General features: G+C 38.6%; 2 protein-coding genes across 3 annotated transcripts; one reads left to right on the forward strand and one right to left on the reverse strand.

The window, feature by feature from the left end:
• The first annotated feature begins 20 nt into the window (after positions 1-20).
• Positions 21-977, forward strand: LOC108084072 (uncharacterized). Of its 2 annotated transcripts, none has more exons than XM_070287243.1 (3): positions 21-291; positions 347-652; positions 697-977. In XM_070287243.1, the coding sequence occupies exons 1-3, from the start codon at positions 145-147 to the stop codon at positions 886-888; spliced, it is 645 nt and encodes a 214-aa protein (XP_070143344.1). In that variant the 5' UTR covers positions 21-144; the 3' UTR covers positions 889-977. The 2 variants fall into 2 exon arrangements, with proteins under 2 accessions (XP_070143344.1, XP_017035579.1); XM_017180090.3 differs by having other exon boundaries at positions 24-291; positions 706-977.
• On the reverse strand, positions 912-1976 carry mtSSB (mitochondrial single stranded DNA-binding protein). The gene is made up of 4 exons (XM_017180094.3): positions 1867-1976; positions 1720-1807; positions 1542-1650; positions 912-1237 (listed from the first exon to the last, which is right to left on the reverse strand). Exons 1-4 carry the CDS (start codon positions 1888-1890, stop codon positions 1015-1017), a joined length of 444 nt encoding a protein of 147 aa, XP_017035583.1. The 5' UTR covers positions 1891-1976; the 3' UTR covers positions 912-1014.
• Between the last annotated feature and the right edge of the window lie 6865 nt (positions 1977-8841).

Consider the following 8841-nt stretch of genomic DNA (forward strand, 5'->3'; position numbering starts at 1 on the left):
CAAAGGCAACCAATATAAACTAGACACAAAGATTTCAGAGCTTTTACAAGCGACACAAACACCTAGCCCATAAACCAAATTAATTATATTCTAAAATATAACAAAATAATCCCCAAGTTTAGCTAAATTTTGTGTGAAGAAAACATGTCAGAGGGACCGATGTCTTTCATGCACCTAGACATGCTGGCCGATATACTACATCATGATTTGAGGGAAATGGCATCGGATTTCGAGATCAAGAGTCAGTTTTGTAAAGAACAGGAGCAGAAGTGCCTAGACAACGCTATAAATGTTAGCTTTGTCTTCGATAATTCTTATATGTTAACAACTCTTTTGTAATTACCAGCTTCTCTCAGTGGACCAGTTGCTGGGCTCCCTGAACTGCTGCATGCTAAAGCTGGAAATGGACCTAAATGAGAACGAGACCAACCTGATTGAGGCGGAGAAGACCGTCTCCCGACTGGAGAGGAATTGTCAAATAAACTCCAAGAATCCATCGCCTCGAGTTTACCCTTTGGCTCGTGCCACCTACGAGGACCTTCTCGAACAGCTTTTGGCCACCGAAAAAACAGCTGTTCAATTCAACAATATTAAAAACGAGATCGAGGCCTTTCACCAGGAGTCTGTAGAGAAACTAGCTCCTGGGAGTGTGGTACGAAATCCAAAACCAGATCTTAACAATACATTAAACTAAAGCTATCGCAGATAACTAAGCTCATAAGCTACCACACTTCCACCCTGGAGTCAATGGAAAAACAGATTCAAGATTTGGAGACCCATGTTAATCAACTCCAAAGCGAGTTCGAGCGGCTGATGGAGGACAAGAAATGCACCGCCAAGTGCCCCTGCCAACCGACTGGAAATTATGAGCCGATGGACACCTCTTAGATGTACAAAACTCTAGGCATGTAATCTGACGTTTGGTAACACAATATATATCCAATATATTCTAAATGCATACAATGCTGCAAGTTCAACTTTGTGCTTAAGATTAGGTTGGGGTAGACTTCTATCCTAGTTGTTGGCATCGCGGAAGAAGAGCACATCGTCGGCAATGATGCTGGTGCTGGTCTTCTGATTGCCCTGCTGGTCAGTGATCTCTCCATAGGTGATCTTTCCCTGCACCATGGTGCGTTGGCCCTTCTTCAGGTATTCCAGAACGGTGTCGCGCAGATTGGGCTTGAATACCACCACGCGATGCCAGTCTGTCCGCTGAGCCCAGTCGCCATTTTCGTATCTTGTGAGAGGGAAGAGGTTAGTTATATTCAGTTAGCTTTCCTTGAATAAAAACTTAAAAATAACTGCCACTGCATGCCCTGTTTTTTTATCAATGCCTATAGTTTTAACCACGACTGTGACTGTGGTGCCAAAATGAGTCTGCTCCCCTAACTTTGACCGTGACTGTATAGCCTTTGAATTCTAGATCTAAGATTTATTACTAATCCATTGAATGCGACTGTTTTGCCTCCTTGGAGATTTCGTTTCAAGTTCAATTGCGAACACATGCTGCGCCGCACTCACATACACACACATGTACTTACTTGTAGTTGGTGTGTGTGGCTACGGAGAACGTGACCACCGGATGCTCCTGGGAACCGCGTAACTGCGGATCGGCCCCAACGCGTCCCAAAATGGTTACCGTGTTGACCGCTGCGTGGATTAAGGCAAACATAAAATAGTCAATTCAAAGATAACAACAATGTTCAGCGAACTACGCACTTTTTTCAATTTTGGCGGGCGCCGCCGCCGTCGTTGTGGTTGCACTGCGTGCCGGCACATTTCGCAGGCCGTTCAACAGGGGCAGCAGCTAAAACACAATAGATTTATTGATTTAACTCTGTAGGTGGGTGTTTTACGTTTACTCACCATGCGCTTGGATTGTTGCATCATTTTAATAATAGTTTTTCCGGCAGCAACAAATTCTTATAACTTGATCGGTCTTTGAAACAGCTGAGTAGAGATGCAGCGAAATGCTGAAATTGGCAGGAAAAAGAAGGGATTTTTGAACTCCATGGAAATTGGTCACACTTAAGTCGTTGGCGGTCATATTGGAAAATTCGATTTAACACTGAAAACCCATAGAAAAGCCATGGAAAATCCTTGTGAAAGTCTTCAGAATGTTTTCCAATTTATAAATAAATATCTAATTCGTTTCAATTAATTTGTTAACCGTTAAGTCAGTGCTGCCAGAATAAGTACGACTCAAAATTAGTGTTGGAAAATGGTGTTATGGAAATACCCTGGCGACCTCTATTGGATTAATTTAGTATTCTGTAGCGCTTATGAACGTTTGGTTGTTACTCATAACAAACACTAGATGGGGTGGCTAAGGTTTTCACTTTTAAACGCTGGATTTTGTAAAGGCGCCAGTGAGCATTGAGGCTTTTAGTTTATTTTAAATTTTAGGCTTAGAAAAGGGTTTTTATTTTAAGATTTAAGATTTTTTTTTTAATTTTTTAAATAACTAATTTTATTTACAATATTTTAAAATGTGTAATAAATAGAATTTTCCGCTTAACCAAAGAGGTAATAAATATTTCAATCAATATTTTATATTAATACAAGTTATTCCAAGCTTAAAAAATCAAAACCCCTCTAACTAATGAAATATTTTACCTTGTTAATAAACTTTTAATTTAATAGTTACATTAATTTCCACAAACAAAACCTATAAACAAAGAGATTGTTCGTATTCAATGAGGAAACGAAAGGAAAACGGCCAACACAGAGTCGCAGCAGCCGGCTAATGCATTTCACAGAGATTACAATTTTACAACCTCAAACAGGATGTGGGCCCGACGACTTGGACTCGCTTCGTAATAAGCCGAAGCTGTCGGCCATGAGTATTCGGAAAATTAGTTAGCAAAAGTCGGCATTGTTTGGGTTCGAATGGACAAGTGTCCGTTAGCCAATGGCAAAATAAAAGTCTAAAGAACCAAAGAGGCGTCCAAAACAGAGCGGAAGAACAGAATCACAAATTTTTATATTCATTTATTGCTCTGGGTTCGAAGCTGCAATAGCAACAGCTCTTCAAATGCAGCTGGAACAAGAGCTTCTCCGCAGGTCTCAGCTTTGCATTGAAATTCACTTCGGGCGATGACGACAGTCTTCGTATATATCGTGTATATCGTCAGCCAGAGTCTGGGAACTGAACAGTTCGTCATCTCCATCGAGCGATTCTGGGTAGTCAGCTCAGTCAGCTCAGAGTTATTCAATTATATCGGAGTATAGCCAGTGAAATTGTTCAATTAATTCAACTATTTATTTGTAAAATTATAATATTTTATATACATTATATAAAATATATACTATATAATTGTAATATAATAATTAACTTATGTATTTGCTTAGAAAATATGACTTGAACATTTACATTCTTTATTCTGTTTAATTTTCTAATTTTCTCCATATGCTGTTAAGGTTAACTAAGGATTTATGTATTTTTATAATTTATCGCTAGGAAAAAATCGATAAAATATAATATTAAATATATATATCGGTAAAATATCGATGTTCTTAAAAAATTGTATAACTTTAACCTTTCCTTTTTTTATTTGTGTGTATATTGGTCCCTTATATCAAACAAAATATATTGATTTATCGCACAAAAGTATATTACAAAGTTAAGTCAATCAATTTATATATCGACTTTAGCATCAAATGTCGATTAAAAATCGATATATGTATATGTAGATATTATCTGCAATCGCCACAATCATTACATCAGTAATACAATTTCACGATTCTCCGATTTAAATATTTCAGAAAATTATCATTATTTGTTTAACTAATAGTCTTAATTTATTTTATCTTAATTATAAATGAATATTTGTTTAAAATTCTATAACTCTGATGGTTTGTTTTCAAATCTTGTTTTCTTTGTGAGAAAAATTTTAATTATATTTTAAATTCCCTCATTTTGTAAGTGAAGAAATAATTCTAATTTGAAGTTAAATCAACTTTTTAAAACAATCTAAAACCATTCTTAAAACAACCCCGTAAGAACCACTCCTCTCCCAAGATTACATCGCTGTCTTTAGCTATTTCCCAGTATTTTCAGAAAATCAACCCCAAAAACCCTTCGACCTTCCCCGAAAGATCTTTATTTTTGCCAAGCAGTCAACCCGCGCCAGTCCGTCCGTCCAACCATCCGTATCTATATCTGCAGCCGTAGTCGCAGTAGAGCATTGTGATTCCGTCGATGAATCCAGTGCGCGTGTTGCTTGCGACTCTATATAAATATAAAAATCGTATATGTACGGGCAGCACTCATTCGTATATGTTGCTGGCCTGGCACAGTATCTGAAACCGAGTGTGTGTGCGTGTGTGTGTGCCCCTCGTATCTGTATCTGTATCTGTATCTGCTGTATGGGGCTCCGGCTCTGAGCGCTACCAACAAACGAACACAGCAAACGAACGTCCCAAATGTCGACGTAGCTGCTGCTGGTGCTGCTTTTTCTATATTTTCAGATTGTATGGCAAACGAATGGCGCGACGGTTGCGAGGCGGAGGAACTGAAGTGGTTGCTGTTGCCGTTGATGATGTTGCCTGTTGTTGGCCTGGCCTGGCTGACTGGGCTTGTCGAGGACGTTCGCTAGCTGGCTGGCTGGCTGACTGACTGGCTGGCTGGCTGACTGTGGCCGGGTTCGATGGGATGGCTGTGCTCGGTGCTTGGTGCTGTGTGCGTTTGCGTGCCAAAAAGCGAGCGATGGAAAGAAATATTCATATGTTCGCCGCCTTTATAGTGAAACTATAAACGGCACCAAGCATTCCGGCCACTTGCAATGCGGCGAGACTGCGCAAAAGGAGACCAGCTCGGTCTTTGGCAAAGGACTATCATTTGCAAAGGATAATATCGGAGGGGTTATGGGTTATAAAAATATATAAATTCCTATTAGATACAAATATATTGACGTGTTAAGGCTTACGTTAGATTAATCATAACGTTCACTTAAATCTTATTGTTAAATATTTATTTATTTTAAATCTTATTGTTAAATATTTATTTATTTTAAATCTTATGGTTAAATATTTATTTACTTTAAGAACTCACTTCTTAAATTAACGTTCTTATTGTTTTTGTATTACTAAAACTTTAATCCATAAGTAATGCTGGGTTTATGGTTAACGTTAGCTCTAATCGGAAGTTGAAAAATCAGGTATTACTGGGCAAACTTTAACATCTTTAAAATGCCTTTTTGATTGAACCAAAAAAATAATAAAATATCCAAGAAATCGATATTAAATAAGGGTCTAGAAACAACTTAAGGCTTCTCAATATAGAGTTAATATTTCTCTAAAAAACAACTTACTGTCAAAATTATTTAGTTCCTTGTGAGAGTTAAATCTTATCTGGAAATCTTTTGTTATACTATGTATTTGCTGTATAATCTTCAGGTACCCATATGCTGCGAATTTAGAAAACCTCGCTTTATGTAGAACTTAACTCAACTTTAACTGGAAGTTAAGCAACTGACACCTTAACTGAACTTTAAGTAAATGGATATTAATAAGACACATTTTTACCTTTAAACCCCTTGCTAAGAATTCCGGAAGTTGAGAAAATTAAATGGTATTTATAACTAACTTAATTTTAACTGGTAGTTAAGTAACCCTCGTGTTAAAAGGTCATCTAAAAACTGGCCCTCTGTTTAAAATTATACCTTAAAGACATTTTTAAACTAAGAATCTTCTGTTAAAATATAATCTCTGCTTAGTATGCGGGGTATAACAAAAATCCAAATGGTGCTTACGACTTATTTTAACTATAACTGACAGTTAATCTACTATCCCCCTAACTGGTCATTGAAAAACGGAACCTAAGCTAAAATAAATAATAATTAAAGTTAAGTAATATCAAAATATATAAATCTAGTACCTATTTCCTATAAAGAATTTCAAGCCTTTACCTTTGCTAACCCGATTGAAGTCTCCAATTCACCAACTCTTTGGTAACCTACCTATTCTTTAACCCCCCGAGCCAGGACCCATTTTGAAACTGGCAAAAACCCTGGAGCAACCCCAAAGCGCGTCCACGCCTCGAACTGCATCGCGAGCTGACTGCGCACAAAATTTTACCAGAAAATTTAACAGAGCAGCAGAAACTGAGACCCCAAAACCGAACGAATGGCTCGCATTAAAGTTTATTTCGAAACCGAGTCGCAGGCAGCGCAGAAAGCAGCGCACAGAAAGGAAAACACACACCGACACACACACACACACAGGGAAAAGAAAAAGAAAATGAACACAAAAAAAAAAAATCCAAGTAAAATTACGACAAGGCAAAGAGCCAAGAGATGGGAATGGGTACCGAGCCGGGGAATGGGGTTGGCTGGTGGACGGATGGTGGCTGTTGGAAGGGGGAAATGCTGAAAGAAAACAAGAAACTCCAGCAGCAGCAGAAAGGGGGAGCCAAGAGGAAACAGCCACACCAACTGCCGGTGTGTGTGTCTGTGTGTGTGTGTGCGGTGGGGCGAAGGTGAAGCATGCGATGGCGTTGGTTGGCCTGGCTCGACTCTACGCGACTCGGCCTGGCCCGGCCCGGCTTGGCTTGGCTTGGATAGCTTCCATAGCTTGGCTGACTTGGCTGGCTTGGCTCCGCACCACAGGCAAGTCGGCGACGCCGTTGGAAAATAAGAAGAAAAACAAGAAATAATGATAGAGGGAAGTGTCACGACCATGAGATACCTTGTAATGTCTTACATTCTGTAGTAAAAGGAGAGGCCTTGGGAACTAACCTTAAAGGTTTAATATTGTTAAGCTTTATTTAGAAATTAAATGGGTTTTAAATTGATACCTTTCAAATCTATAAAATATTTTAATATAATCTTAAAACAACAAAAAGAACTATTGCCGAATTTCGAGGTTTGCTTTTGCCTTTGCATCGAAGCTTGGGATTCCCAACGGGTTTTAGCTTAGATTGAAGTTAAAGTATCAAAAAAATTAGCAATTGTTAGCCAGTGGTCTCAAGATTTGGGTAGTGCCAATAAAACATTCATAACCACAGTTGCTACTCGTCTAATGACAAGTTCTTTTTGTTGTTTTGCATTACAAATTCTTTTAAATAAAAATTTAAAAGCATTTGCTTGATTTCCTTCAAATTAGAAGTATAAAATTCCTCTTTATATAAATCTAGTTTTTTAAGTTCTCTAGATTTATATCCTTTATTATATCTGCTTTATGAAATTACTTGAATGCCATATACTATATACCCTGATATTCTCCAAATGGCGGGTATAAAAATATATATAACCAGCAAATGAACGAACCAACGAACCAGCGGCAGTCCCAACAAAAATGCTGAATAAAAGCACCAGCAACAGCAACAGCAACAGCAGCAACAACATCGAGGACACTGGTGGCGATGGCGACTCTTGCAACTGCAACCAGGCACCGCCAGACCTGGCCAAGAACAAGAATTTTGGATCTGTTTAAATAAAAAACAAGCCGATAGGAAAATGCACTTGCCAAGAGATCGAGGAAGGATCATTACAAACGAAGATTATTTTAGAAAACTAAAATCGATTATTCTATAAAATATAAAGACATGATTTTTTATATAATTAACTACAAGGCTTATTATCTTTATAGGAAATAGTAATTGTTCAATTTATAATATAATATAAACTCAAGCCAAATTTAGAATAAAATTTTTAACTAAATTATATTATATAATTTTATATAATATAACCCACCTTTAGAGTATTTAAAACATCAAAACATCATCGGTCATCGGCAGGGTTCGCTTCAATGGTGCTCAGTGCTCGAGCCAGAGACATCGTCATCATCGTCGCACCGACTGGTCCTAAGGTCTCAGCTCGCACGGAGACCGGACCCAGAACGAGAATGATACCAAAGACCCGAGGACTGAGAACAGAACAGAACCCAGAGTTGCCAGCAAAGCCGAGCTGCCAGCGAACAACAACGAGCAAACCAACCGACCCGACCCAACATTAAAGTTAAAGTAAAGTTGGAATTTGTGCCTCAACCGGCGCTCGGTCCCCCACATTTCCACCCGGGGACCCAACACCCTCCAAAACCCTAGTTCTTCCTACCTTCCATCCTTCCTTTCCCCCCGGTGCCGCCTTTTGTAATCAGAATAAACGAAAATTCGCTTAAGCCTTGGCACAGTGGTTACAAACTGAGGGAAAACAAGAGAAACAATATTGATAACGGTTACATTGTAAGATAATAGATACATTTAATATTAATTTTATTATTATATTATAATATAAAAAATAAAAATAATTATTTTATTTAAGCCAATAAGTCAATATTTACATATTCCTGTTGAAAATCAATAGAAGACTCAATCTAGTCTTGCTTTTGCATAAATAAATTCACGTGCATCTGGATCTAAGAGAACCACTATGGTGGTGAATTAATTACTTAGAAGGTCTAAAACCTTATTTTATTAAATTCTTAAAAAAATTTTAATATTTAATACTTCTATGAATAATATTTTGCTGGAAGAAAAAACCAATGAAATAAAATATTATAAACCGAGCTTAGATGACCGCATCTTAGCCTCAATTGACCGGCCTTCTTTATCCATAAACCGCATCGACCCACTGTCCCCTCTTTTTTTTCGGGCGGATAATTTGGGGTAGGGGCGGGGGGGTGGTGCGGTGTCGGTGGTGCTGAGGGCAGAGGCAAAACGCAAATGTCAAGACAAACGAACGAACGGGCGAAAGAGCGAACGAAACGAAACGAAACGAGACGAAACGCTAAGGAGTGGGCGGTGGGCGAACCAAAGTGCGGAGAGGGGGGTTGAATGGTGGGGGGGGGGGGGGGACCAGCAGGCGAGAGTGCGAGTGGAGACCTAAAATATTCCCACCACAC

The sequence above is a fragment of the Drosophila kikkawai genome, chromosome 3R (genome assembly GCF_030179895.1).
Source record: "Drosophila kikkawai strain 14028-0561.14 chromosome 3R, DkikHiC1v2, whole genome shotgun sequence".
In the NCBI taxonomy this organism is placed as follows: domain Eukaryota; kingdom Metazoa; phylum Arthropoda; class Insecta; order Diptera; family Drosophilidae; genus Drosophila; species Drosophila kikkawai.

Excerpts from the sequence above, each read along its gene's own strand:
- LOC108084072 (XM_070287243.1), top strand. The coding sequence starts at position 145 with ATGTCAGAGGGACCGATGTCTTTCATGCACCTAGACATGCTGGCCGAT. Across the intron at positions 292-346 it reads GCCTAGACAACGCTATAAAT|CTTCTCTCAGTGGACCAGTT; the intron begins GTTAGCTTTGTC and ends TGTAATTACCAG. Across the intron at positions 653-696 it reads AACTAGCTCCTGGGAGTGTG|CTATCGCAGATAACTAAGCT; the intron begins GTACGAAATCCA and ends ATTAAACTAAAG.
- mtSSB (XM_017180094.3), bottom strand. The coding sequence starts at position 1,890 with ATGATGCAACAATCCAAGCGCATG. Across the intron at positions 1,808-1,866 it reads TGCAACAATCCAAGCGCATG|CTGCTGCCCCTGTTGAACGG; the intron begins GTGAGTAAACGT and ends ATTGTGTTTTAG. Across the intron at positions 1,238-1,541 it reads GCCACACACACCAACTACAA|ATACGAAAATGGCGACTGGG; the intron begins GTAAGTACATGT and ends CCCTCTCACAAG.